Source organism: Scardinius erythrophthalmus (genome assembly GCF_964197995.2).
Source record: "Scardinius erythrophthalmus genome assembly, chromosome: 4".
In the NCBI taxonomy this organism is placed as follows: domain Eukaryota; kingdom Metazoa; phylum Chordata; class Actinopteri; order Cypriniformes; family Leuciscidae; genus Scardinius; species Scardinius erythrophthalmus.
The window spans coordinates 15,658,394-15,676,508 of NC_138224.1; the positions used below are offsets into that span (position 1 = coordinate 15,658,394).

Here is an 18,115-nt window from a genome sequence, read left to right on the forward strand (position 1 = left end):
TGAAGTTTCTGTCTTTTCCACGACACATGTGAGAACGTTATATTGCTGTGTGAAGTGTTGACTCTGTCTGCCCTAGAGAAAGCCCAGCTCAGTCTGTGACTGTGAGTTCGCTGCAGCCCAAAGCCCACCTGTATGGAGTGAAGTTTCTGTCTTCTCCACGACACCTGTGAGAACGTTATATTGCTGTGTGAAGTGTTGACTCTGTCTGCCCTAGAGAAAGCCCAGCTCAGTCTGTGACTGTGAGTTCGCTGCAGCCCCCAAAGCCCACCTGTATGGAGTGAAGTTTCTGTCTTCTCCACGACACATGTGAGAACGTTATATTGCTGTGTGAAGTGTTGACTCCGTTCTGCCCTAGAGAAAGCCCAGCCCAGTCTGTGTCTGTGTTCGCTGCAGCCCCAAAGTCCACCTGTAAGAGGAAGCTGTGGTCATCCCTTCACTGGAGAACTCACCTGTCCATCACCTCCCACTGTGTACCTGATACCAGCTTGGAGAAAAGAACCCGGTTAACCTACTTACTGTAAGACATCTACCTGTATCCTATCGACTGCTGTGAACCGTCCCCTACTTCAAAGAGAAGAGGAAGCTGTGTTCATCTACTTACTGGAGAACTCACCTGTCCATCACCTCCCACTGCGTACCTGATACCAGCGTGGAGAAAGGAACCCCGTTAACCTACATACCGTAAGATACTTACTTGCATACTATTGACTGCTGTGAACTGTCTCCCACTTGAAAGGAGGAGAGGAAGCTGTGGCCATCCGCTTACCGGAGAACTCACCTGTTCGTCACCTCCCATTGTGTACCTGATACCAGCTTGGAGAAAAGAACCCGGTTAACCTACTTACCGTAAGACATCTACCTGTATCCTATCGACTGCTGTGAACCGTCCTCTACTTCAAAGAGAAGAGGAAGCTGTGTTCATCTACTCACTGGAGAACTCACCTGTCCATCACCTCCCACTGCATACCTGATACCAGCGTGGAGAAAGGAACCCAGTTAACCTACATACCGTAAGATACCTACTTGTACCCTATCAACTGCTGTGAACTGTCCCCTACTTCAAAGAGAAGAGGAAGCTGTGGTCATCCGCTCACTGGAGAACTCACCTGCTCATCACCTCCCATTGCGAACTTGATACCAGCGTGGAAGGAGCCTGGTCGATCTACTTACCGTAAGATATCTACCTGTATATTTGACTGCCGTGAACTGTTCTCTATTGAAAAGAGGAGAGGAAGCTGTGGCCATCCATTCGCCGGAGAACTCACCTGTCCATCACCTTCCATTGTGTACCTGATACCTGCTTGGAGAAAGGAACTCTGTTAACCTGCATACCGTGAGATACTTACCAGTCCGGTACTCCTTACTGGGAATCGCCGTCTGTGGGGAAGATTGTGTCCTCTTGCCGTCTTGGACTCCTCCCTGGACGAGTGAGAGAAGAAGACTTTTAGATTAGGATTACCAATTGTTTTATTCTTAATAAAATTTGTTACTCTTTATTCCTTGACTCTGGTCTCGTCTCTGGCACGCTCCTCAAAGTGTTCTGGGTCTAGGGGTGGGCATAGTCTGGTTCGGCCCATCCCGACCTGTGACAGAAAATTGGCGTAGTCGGCAGGGTTACACTTTGAGTTGAGCGACCAGAGTTGGGGATGGCAGAGGGGGAAGAACCGGGGGCTCGGCCACCTGTTATGCCGATTTTCATGGGTGCCCCATGGGCCCCGAGGTATGGAGGCCTGGGGTCTGAAGTGAGTCTGTCGGAGTGGAGAACCCAGGTCGAGTACTTGGCAGGACTCCAGGGTCTGAACGCCACACAGAGGGTCCAGTTTGTGTTGAATTCCCTGGAAGGGGATGCAAGAAGGGAAGTCCAAGCAGCACCAGAAGCTAATCGAGCGACAACCCAGGCGATTTTCGACTTTCTCACAGGGCAATATGGGGATACCACCCCGGTAGCAGTACTGAGGGCGAAGTTCTTTAATTCTCGGCAAGGCCCTCGACAATCCATTCGGGCATTCACCTTACAACTGCGGGAGCAGTATTCTAGGCTGACGGGGAGACAGGATCATGGCCTGGGGGGCGAAGAGGTCCTGTTGCGAGACCAATTTGTGCTGGGGCTACGGGAGGGCCCAGTTCGGCAGAGTTTGCGGGTACAACTGAGGAGAGAGCCGAATTTGACTTTCGAAGAGCTCCGACGGGAAGCTTTGGCCCTGGAGCATGACCAGGCGGAGCATGCGGGTGTCCCCAGCTGCCTGGCTACGAACGTTGTTGAACCTCCTCCGGCCCCGGCGGCGCCCGATTGGAAGCAGGCCCTCCGGGAAGAATTAAAGAGGGATGTCCGTGAGCAAATGTCTGAGTTATCCAAGTCTGTGAGGGAAGAACTACGTCGAGAACGGCCCCAGTACCCTCCTCACTCTCGAGAGCGGGCCTACTCCGATGGGGGTCGCCCGTTTGAACATCGTCCTCCCCGGTCAGTGGGCTCTCGATTTCAGTGGGATGCACATGGGCGTCCCATCTGTAACGGCTGTGGAGAGCCGGGGCACTATGCTCGCCAGTGTTCCGCTCGACGGGCATCACAAGGGGGTTTTTAGAGTCTCCGGCCACTGTGGGTCAAGTGGTCGGGACCCCCTTGTCAGACCCCCCTCCTTCGATATCTTCTCAGAGCTGCCTGGTAGGCCGTTGTCCGGTGGTTATGGTCCAGGTAAATGGCCAGAAAATCCGGTGTCTCTTGGATACGGGTTCCCAAGTGACCCTGTTTTCAGAAAGTTTGGCCCAAGAGCTGTTTGGTTCCGGAAGCCAACTCCCTGCAGAGGCCCCCTGGCTGACGCTCCGTGGGGCAAACGGGCTGGACATCCCGTATGTGGGATACTTGGTGACCGATTTACAGATCCATGGAATTCTAGTACCTCAGAAGGGGGTAGTGGTCGTCCGAGACCCGTGTCTGGGCTCCCATCGTGCACTGATCGGAATGAATGTCATCTCGGACTGTTGGGAGGAACTATTTCGAAGTGCGCCGGCACGAGCGGCCGCAACACCTGCCGGCCAAGAGTGGGACCGCGTCAGGGCCGATTGCCGCCGGATTTGTCTGGCCGAACAACAGCATGACCGAGAGAGTGTGGGAAGAATGGTTTGTCGCTATGCCCTGTCTATTCCAGCTCGAAGCGAGGCTGTGGTCCGAGTTAGGCTTCCCCCTAGACGTTACCGTCCACACGAATGGGTCCTGGTGGAACCCCATGACGAGGGTCCTAAGGTGGAAGTAGCTCGAGGGCTAACCATCGTCCGAGGGGGCAGGATCCCCGTCCGAGTTCGAAACACAAACCCCTTCCCGGTGCTTCTATACCGCCACCAGTGTTTGGCCCGAGTGACATCCGTGAAGCCACAGCAGGTTCACGAGCAGGGGGAAGTGAGTTTTGAGCGGGTGAGTCCAACGGTGGTTGAAGTGGCCCTAGCCCGAGTCGGTTCGGGAGTGGAGGAGAGCGGGAGAGGATTGCCGGCCCATTTGCAGGGAGAGTCTTTACGGGGCGAAGAGTTGAGGGAAGAACAAACGAGACAACTCCAAGAGTTCTTGAAGGATTGGCAGCACTTGTTTGCCACCCACGAGGAGGACTATGGCCGCACAGATGCGGTAAAACATCAAATTCCGACCGGAGACGCGGCGCCGAGCCGAGAACGTTATCGACCTGTACCCCCGACCTTGTACCCGGAGGTTCGTACCTTGTTGCGGGGAATGCTTGCTAGAGGGATTATTCGTGAGAGCAGCAGCCCTTGGGCCGCACCTATAGTATTGGTCCGCAAGAAAACGGGCTCCTGGAGGTTCTGTGTGGACTACAGGAAGTTAAACCAGGTAACTAAAAGAGATGCTTTCCCACTACCACGAGTCGAAGATTCCCTCACGAGCCTCACTCAAGCTGCCTGGTATTCCACCCTCGATCTAGCCAGCGGCTACTGGCAGGTGCAAATGGACGAGCATGACCGAGAGAAGACGGCATTCACTACCCCCTTCGGCCTCTATGAATGGGACCGGATGCCGTTCGGGCTTTGCAACGCTCCAGCCACATTCCAACGGCTGATGCAGCGTTGTTTGGGCAGTCAGTTGATGGACACCACTCTCGTCTACTTGGATGATGTTATCGTGTATTCTCCTGATTTTAAGTCTCACTTGGAACATCTGGGGCAAGTCTTCCGCTCCCTTGAGCGTTACGGGTTGAAGCTACAGCCCGACAAGTGTCAGCTCTTCCGTAAGGAGGTTAAGTTCTTGGGACATGTGGTCAGTGCGGCGGGGATCTCGGTTGACCCAGAGAAGGTGGTGGCAGTGCAAGAGTGGGCATCACCCCAGACGGTGCGTCAAGTGCGGTCATTCCTGGGCTTTGTGGGTTACTACCGGCGATTTATACAAGACTTCTCCAAGATTGCTAAACCGATTAACCAACTGCTTGGAGGTACCGGGCGAACCCGGGGTCGAGGATCCCCGACGATCCAATGGGACCCAGCTTGTGAAGCTGCCTTTCAAAGGCTTAAACAAGAGCTGTTGCAGGCCCCGATCCTAGCCTATGCCGACTTCACACAACCATTTATTTTATACACCGACGCCAGCCAGCTTGGTTTGGGTGTAGTACTGGCACAGAAACAGCAAGGAGCGGAAAGAGTAATTGCTTACGCCAGCCGAAGCTTACACCCCGCCGAAAAGAACGACTCAAATTATAGTTCCTTCAAACTCGAGCTGTTAGCCATGAAATGGGCATTAAGCGAAAAGTTCAAAGACTATCTTTGGGGAGCCAAGGTACAGGTTGTCACAGACAATAACCCGCTGGTACATCTACAAACGGCCAAGCTGGGGGCGGTAGAGCAACGCTGGGTGGCACAACTGGCCAATTTTGACTACCAGATCCAGTATCGACCAGGAAAGGAACACACCAATGCTGATGTATTATCTAGGTTATCGGGTGAAGGGTCGGCAGGCCATCTACAGGCCCCCGGAGCGGGGTCCGATGAGGGATTGATGGTGGGGGTCATTGAAGCACCGGGACAAGGGTCTGAAGACCCCCCTCCATGTTGGGGGTGGGATCCATCACGCTGGAGGTCGTGGCAGGGCGAAGATGGGGATGTGCTGAAGGTACGGACGTGGGTAGAACAGGAGATCTGGTCTGAGGGGGCGGAACGTCGAGCTGAGACTCGAGTTGTGCGAGGCTTGCTGGGACAGAGGGCGAGGCTGTGCCTAAAGGAAGGGGTGCTTTGTAGGGCACTGCAGGAGCCCGGCCGAGAAGAGGAGGTCCGTCAGATTGTGGTCCCCGAAGGACGTTGGCAAGCTCTGTTGGAGGCCTATCATGGCCGGATGGGACATCAGGGGCAAGAGAGGACGTTGGCCTTGTTGAGACGACATTTCTACTGGCCCGGGATGGAGGGTACTACCAGGGCTTACCTCCAGAGGTGTCCACGCTGCATCTTGTTTAAATCTAGGAAGGAGGCCCGGGCACCGTTGGTCCCGATCCAGGCCAAGGCACCTCTGCACATAGTGGCCATGGACTTCCTCACTCTGGGGCGACCGGTGGATCAGGTCCAGAATATTCTTGTCATCACTGATCTGTTTACTAAATACGCCTGGGCCGTCCCTACTGTGGACCAAACTGCTCTTACTACCGCCAATGCCCTCTGGAGATATGTAATTCAGCCGTTTGGTTGTCCGGAAATCCTCCATTCTGATCAGGGGGCTAATTTCGAGTCCAAGGTAATCCGCGAACTGTGCCTCCTGTACGGATGTAAGAAGACCCACACGACCCCTTATCACCCTCAAGGGAACGGGGGGTGTGAGAGGTTCAATCAGACCTTATTGGGCTTATTGGGTACCTTGGAAGAGGAACAGCAGGGCCACTGGGCTGACAGGCTTCCAGCGATGCTACAGGCGTATAATAATAGCATACATAGTACCACTGGTTATGCCCCTACTTACCTAATGTTTGGCAGGCATGTGAGACTCCCAATGGATATGCTTATGGGGACCACCGGGGAAGAAGAGGGAGGAAGTCTATCCGCTTGGGTGATAAATCACCATCAACGCCTGCAGTTGGCATACGAGCAAGTCGCTGACCGGATAAACCAAACGGCGTTGAAGAACAAGAGGTTGTATGACCGTACGGCTCGAGAGGCCCCGTTATTGCCCGGTGAGAGGGTGTTGGTGCGAGATAATCGCCGGCAAGGAAAAGGGAAGTTGAGCGATCGATGGGAGGCTCAGCCGTACGTCGTTCAGCGACAACCCCATCCAGACCAACCGGTATACGCACTACGGCCAAAAGGAAGGGCAGGCCCTGAACGGGTGTTACACCGCAATTTGATTCGCCCTTGCCCGTATTTCCCAAAGCCAGTGGTAAGAGCCTCGCCGGCCGACACGTCATGGGCACCCCCGCTGGTAGGGTGGGCAGTAATCCCAAGAGGTTTAGGCCTGGGACCACGGCCGGAAGCACCTGTCTCCCCTCCCCGACGGTCTCAACGAGGGAATCGGGGTCAGCCACCAGCCAGGTATGGGGACTGGGTGTCAGGAGACCGTTCTCGGGACTAGAACGGTTTGGCGGGGGGGTATGTCACGGGGTGACAAATAAGCCCGGGACGATCCCCGCTAGAGAAACGTCCCTGTTGAGATTTGGGAAGTGAAACACCGTCCCAAAGCCGAGTGAGTGCCTGTCGCCATGGTAATTAGTGGCGGATTGACAGCAGGTGTGGGTAATTTGCGCTGAGCGTTTGAATGAGGCCACGCTGGCTCATGAGAGTATAAAAAGTCAGAGGAAGAGAAAGTTGGGGTTGTTCTTCTCCTGCTTGTGGTGCTTTTGTTCCCGTTTGGATGTGGCTGGCTCTTGTTAGGAAGCGTTCTCAGAAGTGTGTCGTTGAGGGCTCGTTGCGAGGAAAAAGGAATGTCGTGTGTATGAGGAATTGAAGACGGAGAGAGAGAGAAGGAAAGAGGGAAGTGCCTCGTCTGGATGAGAGAGCGAAGATAAGTAACCGATTAATTGAATCTCCTACCACACGTTTGATATTGAGATAGATGTGGGTTGAAGTGCTTGGAATGTGCTGTACGAATATCACTGAGTGAATTAAACTGATTCTCTGCCATTCTTATCTCCTCTTCCCGTTCGGACGGTGAAGTGAATCCAGTTTATGCCTATGAAGAAGTGTTTAAAATCTCCTTCCTCTCGCCGCCGATCCTTTGCTCTTTAAACCGAGACCCAGGGTGAGTGCTGGCCTTAAGTACACTAAACGAGTGGATTTGCAGTGTTTGAATTGCCGTTCCTTCTCTTCCCTCGCGTTGTATATTGGAGTGGAATTCCTGTGAGTGTGTAAAAGTCTGTTTTTAACCGCCGTGCGCTCGCCCAAGAGGCAGGTATATTGTACATCTTGTACATCTGTATGGTATATTGTACATCTTCAGAGCTTGGAGAGATCGAGTACGTCCAACTGAGGAAAGGTTTGGGAAGGACAGCTGGCGTGAAATCCTGTTTCCTCCACGACATACGTAAGAACGTTATATTGCTGTGTGAAGTGTTGACTCTGTCTGCCCTAGAGAAAGCCCAGCCCAGTCTGTGATTGTGAGTTCGCTGCAGCCCAAAGCCCACCTGTATGGAGTGAAGTTTCTGTCTTTTCCACGACACATGTGAGAACGTTATATTGCTGTGTGAAGTGTTGACTCTGTCTGCCCTAGAGAAAGCCCAGCCCAGTCTGTGACTGTGAGTTCGCTGCAGCCCAAAGTCCACCTGTATGGAGTGAAGTTTCTGTCTTTTCCACGACACATGTGAGAACGTTATATTGCTGTGTGAAGTGTTGACTCTGTCTGCCCTAGAGAAAGACCAGCCCAGTCTGTGACTGTGAGTTCGCTGCAGCCCAAAGCCCACCTGTATGGAGTGAAGTTTCTGTCTTCTCCACGACACCTGTGAGAACGTTATATTGCTGTGTGAAGTGTTGACTCTGTCTGCCCTAGAGAAAGCCCAGCTCAGTCTGTGATCGTGAGTTCGCTGCAGCCCAAAGCCCACCTGTATGGCGTGAAGTTTCTGTCTTTTCCACGACACATGTGAGAACGTTATATTGCTGTGTGAAGTGTTGACTCTGTCTGCCCTAGAGAAAGCCCAGCCCAGTCTGTGACTGTGAGTTCGCTGCAGCCCAAAGTCCACCTGTATGGAGTGAAGTTTCTGTCTTTTCCACGACACATGTGAGAACGTTATATTGCTGTGTGAAGTGTTGACTCTGTCTGCCCTAGAGAAAGCCCAGCTCAGTCTGTGACTGTGAGTTCGCTGCAGCCCAAAGCCCACCTGTATGGAGTGAAGTTTCTGTCTTCTCCACGACACCTGTGAGAACGTTATATTGCTGTGTGAAGTGTTGACTCCGTTCTGCCCTAGAGAAAGCCCAGCCCAGTCTGTGACTGTGTTCGCTGCAGCCCCAAAGTCCACCTGTAAGAGGAAGCTGTGGTCATCCCTTCACTGGAGAACTCACCTGTCCATCACCTCCCACTGTGTACCTGATACCAGCTTGGAGAAAAGAACCCGGTTAACCTACTTACTGTAAGACATCTACCTGTATCCTATCGACTGCTGTGAACCGTCCCCTACTTCAAAGAGAAGAGGAAGCTGTGTTCATCTACTCACTGGAGAACTCACCTGTCCATCACCTCCCACTGCGTACCTGATACCAGCGTGGAGAAAGGAACCCCGTTAACCTACATACCGTAAGATACTTACTTGCATACTATTGACTGCTGTGAACTGTCTCCCACTTGAAAGGAGGAGAGGAAGCTGTGGCCATCCGCTTACCGGAGAACTCACCTGTTCGTCACCTCCCATTGTGTACCTGATACCAGCTTGGAGGAAAGAACCCGGTTAACCTACTTACCGTAAGACATCTACTTGTATCCTATCGACTGCTGTGAACCGTCCCCTACTTCAAAGAGAAGAGGAAGCTGTGTTCATCTACTCACTGGAGAACTCACCTGTCCATCACCTCCCATTGTGTACCTGATACCAGCTTGGAGAAAAGAACCCGGTTAACCTACTTACCGTAAGACATCTACCTGTATCCTATCGACTGCTGTGAACCGTCCCCTACTTCAAAGAGAAGAGGAAGCTGTGTTCATCTACTCACTGGAGAACTCACCTGTCCATCACCTCCCACTGCGTACCTGATACCAGCGTGGAGAAAGGAACCCAGTTAACCTACATACCGTAAGATACCTACTTGTACCCTATCAACTGCTGTGAACTGTCCCCTACTTCAAAGAGAAGAGGAAGCTGTGGTCATCCGCTCACTGGAGAACTCACCTGCTCATCACCTCCCATTGCGAACTTGATACCAGCGTGGAAGGAGCCTGGTCGATCTACTTACCGTAAGATATCTACCTGTATATTTGACTGCCGTGAACTGTTCTCTATTGAAAAGAGGAGAGGAAGCTGTGGCCATCCATTCGCCGGAGAACTCACCTGTCCATCACCTTCCATTGTGTACCTGATACCTGCTTGGAGAAAGGAACTCTGTTAACCTGCATACCGTGAGATACTTACCAGTCCGGTACTCCTTACTGGGAATCGCCGTCTGTGGGGAAGACTGTGTCCTCTTGCCGTCTTGGACTCCTCCCTGGACGAGGGAGAGAAGAAGACTTTTAGATTAGGATTACCAATTGTTTTATTCTTAATAAAATTTGTTACTCTTTATTCCTTGACTCTGGTCTCGTCTCTGGCACGTTCCTCAAAGTGTTCTGGGTCTAGGGGTGGGCATAGTCTGGTTCGGCCCATCCCGACCTGTGACATTAACAAATGAAACCTTTTTGTAAAGCCTTAGGTAAGTTTTTATTTCAAGTATATATATATATATATATATTTTTTTTTTTTTTTTTTTTTTGAATAATGACCTGTATGTCTGTTTTTGTACTCTTCTTCTGGTTTTTGATAGTCTACTGCTGCAGTATTTTTCCCATGATTCAGGCTTCTGCTTTCTGTTATTAAAAAAGATGATAACCATAAATAAATGCTTTTAAGAAGTGAAGTCAAAAGTCCATATATGGAGAAAAATCACAGCACAGTGTTGCATTTTCTCATCTGAGCAACAAATTCTAAATACATCTAAAAATTGAAATGCTGAAAGAATGATATTTTGTAGCAAACCGTCCATGTTCAGTCAGCGGTGTGGGTGAATTCTGTCAGTAAATCACCGGTGGGGGTTCAGAGCTGATGTAGCGCAGATCTTTGGGGAAGTTGTACAGTAAGTTGTATGGCAGCAAGTAGAGACAGTAATAATTCCAATCAGCAGTGAGCATCTCTATATGTCCCACTGACTCCAAACAGTATGTTCAGAACTGAACATTTTTCTTAGATTTTTTAATTCACCAATGCACTTTTTCACCACAGCTTTATTTGGAAAAAATTGCAAGAAGATCCCTAGTCCTGTTTTGATGCCACGGTATATATGCTTATGTAAAAATCTAAGACAATTTTTAGGGAATTCAGGAATGGCTTACTTTAGTTGTTTCTGCATATTAAGTTGGAATAATAGAAGGAATGTAAAAGGACAGTTCATTTCTTCATTTCTACATTTCAAGTGATTTCAAAAGGCTGCTGCTGAAGAGCTAATAAGGCAGTGCAGATTCATACATTACCACTTAAAAAAATGACGCTCTTAAATGAATTCTGAGCAGAAAACTGATGGAACTGTCACATTTAGTTTTAATACTGGAAATGACAGCAACTGAATATGTATTAAAGTTCAAAGTCTGAAGTATGTACTATTAAATGTTGTTCTGTCTATAAACAGGATGCATGTTGATGATTATAGAGGAAGTTGTTCAAGCAGTCAGTCAGTTTATTATGTGCACAGTTCAGTACAGTTTCACACTGTCTCAAATCATCGGCAGACGCCACAATACAGAACTTGGTTTCCTTCTAAAAACAAATTTTTCTTATCTCTGGCAAGTGTTGAACTCTTCTTCTTTTTTAGATGTTTTTTCAGATGTTTTCAGTGTTGTTCTGTTTATTGAGCTGCTGGACACTTACAATCAGTTCGTACATATCATATTTTTGTCGCGTTTGTGCAGATTTACAATTGTGTTTCCTCACTGGACTGAGCGTCTGTTAATGAAGAGATGAACAAGGCAGAGAAAATCATTCTTTTCTCTTTTCTGCTGCAAGGTGTGGTTTCCTTTCTCTTCACATCTAGTTTTTAAACGACTAAAGTGTGATGCGAATGAGAGCATGAATTGTGCTAAACTATTATTCTGTCTATGTGTGGTGCTTCAGAGAGTTTACTTACAGACAATTAGAACATTTATACAATGTTGAAAAACAGATCTTTTCTCAAGAGTACTTAAAAAGAAGATTATTACTATTTAAATGAAATATCACTGGAATATTTTGTTTCACTGTTGCTTCTGTTCTGTTTATGTTTATCCTTTTAACAATGACGCTGTAAAATAAATTAATGTTTTGAAATAAAAAATATATATATATATATTAATTTAGTTTTTAGCATTTTGTGTTACAGAAATGTGTTCGTTTGTCTGAATGTTTCAGTGTTTGTTTCTGCTGGTGTCTGAATGATTTTCATCATGTGTGTGTTGTAGGTGTTTGCTGTAGAGATTTCAGCATCAGTCTGCCAGAGAAGATTGAAGCTCTCAGTGGATCCTGTGTGATCATAAAGTGCACATTTGAGATTGAGGATAAATATGACATAGACCTCAATGAGAGTGCTGCTATAGGATTTTGGCTCAAAGATGGACAAAATGTGGATAACCATCAAATGTTTAACTCTAGAGTTCCCAATTCTAATCACTTTAAAGGGAAAATAACTGGAAAACTACATGAGAAGAACTGCACCACTATTTTTTATAATGTTAGTTCAAAACATGATGGTAATTATTACTTCAGGATTGAGAGTGGTAATCTGAAATACAGCTACGTACAAAACACCTCCACTGTAAATGTCATTGGTGAGTGATTTATTTATAAATGAATGTGTTAAATGATTTTTAGTTTTTTTGTCATGCTTTCATTGTTTCATTCTTGTATTTGTGTGTATTTCAGAGTCTCCCCCCAAACCCACAGTGAAGCTGAATGAGGATCAGGATCAGGAGGTGTTGGAGGGGAGCTCTGTGAGTCTGCGCTGCTCTGCTGAGACTCTCTGCTCCTCTCCTCCACCAACTCTCACATGGAGCTTCACTCCCAGAATCCCCCTCAATGAGAGCAGCAGACAACAGGAGCTCCTCATCTCTGATCTGAACTTCACTGCTACTCACCATCACCACAGAGTCACTTTCACCTGCACTATAACCTACCAGCTACAGGACAAGAACAAAACAGCACAGGACAACATCACATTACATGTTCAGTGTAGGATGTTTTTGTGGCATCAGTTCTTTTCTCCTCCATAAGACGCCCATAAATCTATACGTATGATATCATTCTCTTTTTCTTTTTCAGATCCCCCTAAAATCTCTCCCTCCTCCAGCTGTAACGGAACTGATGTAACAGTGTGTTTCTGTGAGGTTGATGGGAATCCCTCTCCTGAACTGGAGTGGCATCTGTCTGGACGTCCTGTCAGTAACTCTTCAAACACGTTCATCAGTGAAGAGCGATTGAACAGCACAGGCTTGAGGAGCTCCATCACTCTACATCAGTCACTCTCACACACATACACTCTGCAGTGTGTCGGTAACAACACTCATGGCACTGCAAGAAAACTGCTTCTATCTGTTGCACGTGAGTTTCAGTTCTTCATCACATAGAACACAAATATGGCCCTGTCCCAAGTGGCACACGTGCACGTGAAAAAAGTCATAACCGCATCAGTCATTAATGCTAATCTCTCACTTTTTATATCATTCCTATGCTCCTGCCATCATTGTTATCTTGTTGTTTAAAGATTACGATATGACCTGCTTTTCCTTGTTAAATTGAATCAGTGGATCATCAGTGGTTTTCTAAACACTCCTTTATTCTTCTTTAGGTTTGAATGTTTCCTCTGTGATGATTGGAGTTGCTGTTGCGGCTGTGCTGGTCATTATGTTCTGTGCCATTACATTTATCTGTGTACGGTAGGTGAACGACACATATAAGCATAGCGTAGGAGCCATTGTTTTGTCCCCCCCACTATTTCCCAATGTAAGATTTTGTTTTGCATTGCCTGTCTATCTCTGCCGATTTCGGAGTCTCCAAATTAATCCATTCTGCAACTTTTAAATAGGCCTACATAAATAAATTTTTCAGGGTCCGAAAGTTGGTCGTTTTGTCGCTATGGTTACACTACACACACACACACACACACACACACACACACACCTGTCAGTTGTGCAATTACCCCAAATCTCCTGAATGAAGTTAAAACCCATCATGTCACTAAAAAAATCGACTAGCAAAAATACAGGAGGCCGCCTTATTCTTGTTCAGCTGCTTAATCTCGTTGTCAGTGGACCATTATCGCGCACCACTCGCGCATGCCATGCGCATCTAGGTTGGCTACTACTCGAACTCCGACACGGATAAATGTACGCAGCAATATATAATTAATGTTCCTGGGAGATCAGTAGTAGTTGCGCGGGATGTGGAAGCACGCAAAACTTCCAGAACCTTTTACTGCCTTGAAAAAAAATAAAATAATAATAAATCACGAGCCGCTGGCCGCCACTGCAGATCAATTTTGTCAAGTTCAGCACAACGTTGGTTGTACAAAAAGTGTCCATATCATAACAATGTGTAATCAAGTGATGTCAATTGCAGCGTTATGAACGTGACATTTGCAGTAAAAACTTGAAATATAAATTCTCTGAAAATGCATTTAATACCAATATTGAAACTGTTTATCCATACTCCCTTAATAAAGGAGTCCAGACATTAGAAAAATATCAGTCTACACATGCGTTTTATATTTAATATGAGGGAAATAGGCTACACATGCCGTGGACGTGACACAAAAAATCTTTAACTTTTAGGTGGCAAAATATTTTTTTGTAATTCTGTGGATTACACTGCAAACCAAAGTACTACCCACCGGATGAAGAAGGGTCGGTTCTCCACAGAACATAACATATTCATTTTATTTTTCATGTTCGCATTTATGAGGAAAAAACAATGTTACGGATGTGACCGCTCTGAAAGCGGCACTCAAAAACTGTTTAAAACTTTCACAGAGACCTCAAACAGAAAATACAAAGCCTTTCTTTAAAATGATCTCATCTCACAAATGAACCGAAACTCTGCGTATAAGGTAGCCTACTTGCTTCACTGACCTGAGAAATATCTTTAGAAACCTTGAAATGTCTTCTTTTAAACAGAACAATTCAAAACGAAAGAAAGTAGACTGCTGCTTGTGTAATCTGTATGAAATGTGCATTTCTCTCTGGTGCGTTCACTACTGCGAAAATTGCGAGCCAGCATCGTCAACTTCATCTATGCAGGGCACTGACACAGAAAACACTGGAGACAGAAAATGTCTCCTTGCTATATTTTTCATATTCATAATCATTACTTTTGCCGGTTCTTTGTGACAGCCTTTAGGTGCTTTATTGGCAGCGCCACCCTTAGGCTATGTTACATGAACGCATAACTTCAGCACCGAAAACAGGAGATTTTTTTCAATCCCTGTTTTGGCAGGGGAAAACTGATCAGAAAATGTAACGAAACGTTGTAGAAATGTAGTGGAGAAGAAAGTATAATAATTGCTGCAAAATGTAACGAAGTAAAAGTCAAAAGTAGGCCTATGCACTATTGATTCTACTTAAGTAAAGTAGCCTACAGATAGGTAAAGATACAACTACGTGAAAAATGTAGCCTACTTCAGTAAAGTAACAAAGTAGGCTATTTGTACTTCGTTACATTCCACCACTGCTGATTAACAGTAATGTAAATGCTAAATTTCCTAATAGGCCTACCTGTTGATACTACAACAAAGCAAAGTATAGGCTATGCTCTTAAAGGGAAACTGTAGTTCACTTTGAAATTACATTTTGGTATGGTTTAGCTTACCAAAACCGTTTTTGTCTGTCAGTCATATCATGCAGGTCTATGGTCACTGTCTCAAAGAGCAAAGAGTCCAAATTAAAACAATTCCCCATCGTCCAAATTAAACAATTCCCCATCGTAAGTACACATTGATGGCCTAAGACACGAAACGAGTGGTTTGTGTGAGAAAACGAACGGTATTTATATAGTTTTTAGCTCTTATACACAGACACGTCCAAGTGATCTGAGGGCGCGCGCACATCCTGGTGTGTGACGTGTGCGCAGACTGGTGCATAGATATATATACACTAGATGTCACCTTGACTACGGCAGTTCATTGGAACGAATGTCTTTAAAGCGACATCTAGTGTATATATCTACGGCAGTTCATTGGAACTAATGTCTTTAAAGCGACATCTAGTGTATATATCTATGCACCAGTCTGCGCACACGTCACACAGCAGGATGCGTGCGCGCCCTCAGATCACTTGGACGTGTCTGTGTATAAGAGCTAAAAACAATATAAATACTGTTCGTTTTCTCACACAAACCACTCGTTTTGTGTCTTAGGCCATCAATGTGTTCTTACGAACCCTCCTAGCATTTTCTGTCCCCCCCAGGTTCAAAATTGCTCCTATGCCCCTGCATATAAGGTATTAAGAACTGTAGCAGAACTTTATTTCGATAGTCCACTTTAAACATTCTATAACTAACTATGAGTAGCTTTGCAACTACATGTCAACTAACTGTCATTAGAGTATTAGTAGACTGTCTGCTTAATATTTGCTAACACTTTATTGTGATGGTCCCCCAACAGACTTTCTACTGTCTATAAGTAACTTGGCAACTACAATTCAACTTATTCTACTAACCCGAACCCTAACACCTAACCATAACCTAATAGTCTACTAACAGTCTACTACAGTCTACTAATACTCTAATGAGAGTTAGTTGACATGTTGTTGCAAAGTTACTTACAGTTAGTAGAATGTCTAAAGTGGACTATCGAAATAAAGTGGAACCTAAATTAGAGAAGAAAAGATAAGTATCACAGAACAGACTCAACATATGATAATGAGCTGATGGATTTTGTTTTATATAAACTCACTCACTTTTCTGACATATGGTGCAGATGAAAGTGATTTATTCAGTTATGGGAGGATAAACATTTAAATGCAACTTTGTTCCAAGAACAATAGCACCTATTGAGAAATAAAAAAATGAATTATACCAAAAGTTTACATCTAATGACTCCAAAAATGTAATGTGACCATCAAGTAAAAAATAATACCTTGTTTCCTTACACTAGGAATAGGTAAGTTTCTAACTTAATTGTAAGCCTTTTTCTTTTTTTAAGTAGAAAACTTTTTTTAATTATTAAGAAAGAGTTTTGCCTCTCATTTTGGGCACTTTCTGTTCCTCAAAAATATGTATTTTAATTTAGAAATTACAAACATGTTCATCATAGAAGTATTATATTCAAATATGTATGAAGTGCATTTTTATATAATGTATGTTTGAACAAATTAATATATCTAGGCAAAAAAAAAGTATTATATATGCATTATATAACAAAATATCAAACCGAGAGGCATTTGTTAAAAATAAAATAGTGAAAGTAAAACATTTCACAAACATTAGCAAAATTAACATTTAAATGATTCAGAACATATATAAAAATCACAATAAACACAAAAAATATTTTGACACTATACTTATTAAATTTACTAATATGATGAACATATTACACAATGGTTACTTCACTCATCCACTAAAAAAACACTTTGACCCAGGTTGACTTAGAGAAGTTAGTTTTGAGAAAAGCTCTTACATCATTGTTTGCAGATGCCACTTGCTTTGTCGTTTTGTACCGGCGACATAATGGACATTTTTAAGTGTGACAAAGGTACTAAATACTTTTTGGGGGTCACTGCACTAGATGATTTTACTATAAAAGCCAATCCTGTCTGGCTTATGGTTTTGCTATCTGTGATGCTAGTATATAACTGATATTATAAACATGAACACATTCTTTTCAGAAAGAAGGGTATGAAACTTCAGCAGACTAGAAGAGAAGATGGTACAAGAAATATTTCGACCAGTGACGTGAGTTACAAATGACACAAAAAAATCACACAAACGATTTATTCACAAAAAAAAAAAAAACCTGACGTTGTAAACAAATTTAAACTTATTACCAACCTAATAAAGTACACAAACTGCTGAACAATTTACACAGACACAGCAGAGCTGATTCAACCCTGTCAATGTTTTAGGCTGTTCCACATGAGAATGAAGCGGAGTCTGTTTATGCCAATGATGTCGTGACGTCTTCTGCTGGAACTGCCACAGAAAATCCAGAATCCTTAATTTACTCCTCCGTTGACTTCACACCTGAGTCACGAGAGTTCGGGAGTGCCTCCTCACTTAATGCTGACTACACTTCGGTCCAACATTGTTCTGTTGGAATGGCAAATGCAGAGAGCTCAATAGTTGAGTCTTCAAGAGCAATAGAGGCTCAGGTGATTGTAGGAGCAGATGTGGTCACTGAACAAACCGAGTCAAAGGAATCCGAGAAAGAGCCGTTTGCAGACTCCTCTCAGCTTTACGCAGTGGTTAAACGTCGTAACCCATAGAGAACTGGAGATTTTGCCATTTGTTTTCTCCTAAATATTTCTGATATATGTTAACAATATTTTTAACACCAAGCCTCATTATTTCATGACACAGCTTTAGATGTTGCTGATGGGTTGCGAAATGTGGTTAAAAACCAAAAAGCGAACGGATGACTGTTAAAGCCAGTGGAGTGTAGATTGACTTCACGAGGGGCACAAAGATAAAAAGAGCACTGTAAATATTGTACGAGTAGTTCTTATACAGCTTTTTCATTTATTGTATTTAGTAAATATTCTCCCCAATTTTTCTGTTATTTTATGTTTTTAAATGGTTAAGTGCCTTGGAGTTGCCATGGAAATACGAATGTGATTCATTCTATCATATTATATCTATGATTCTGCTTTCGAGGCAGCAAGTTAATAGTCCGGATAAGAGCCACTTCTGATTTAATGAGTAACATAATCGGTCTTAGATTTTCATTCAGCCCTTTTAAGGCTACACATAACACTGATGTGGGCCAGGAAGGAATTGACTTTGAAATCTCAGATTGA

The 18,115-nt window shown here is 45.3% G+C and overlaps 1 protein-coding gene across 1 annotated transcript; it reads left to right on the forward strand.

Annotated features, from left to right (window-relative positions):
• Positions 1-11,098: 11,098 nt before the first annotated feature.
• Positions 11,099-17,584, forward strand: LOC308689125 (Schwann cell myelin protein-like; the record flags this gene model as incomplete). The annotated part of the gene is made up of 6 exons (XM_081362690.1): positions 11,099-11,144; positions 11,576-11,941; positions 12,036-12,341; positions 12,432-12,710; positions 12,958-13,040; positions 17,225-17,584. The coding sequence occupies 6 exons, from the start codon at positions 11,099-11,101 to the stop codon at positions 17,582-17,584; spliced, it is 1,440 nt and encodes a 479-aa protein (XP_081218816.1).
• Between the last annotated feature and the right edge of the window lie 531 nt (positions 17,585-18,115).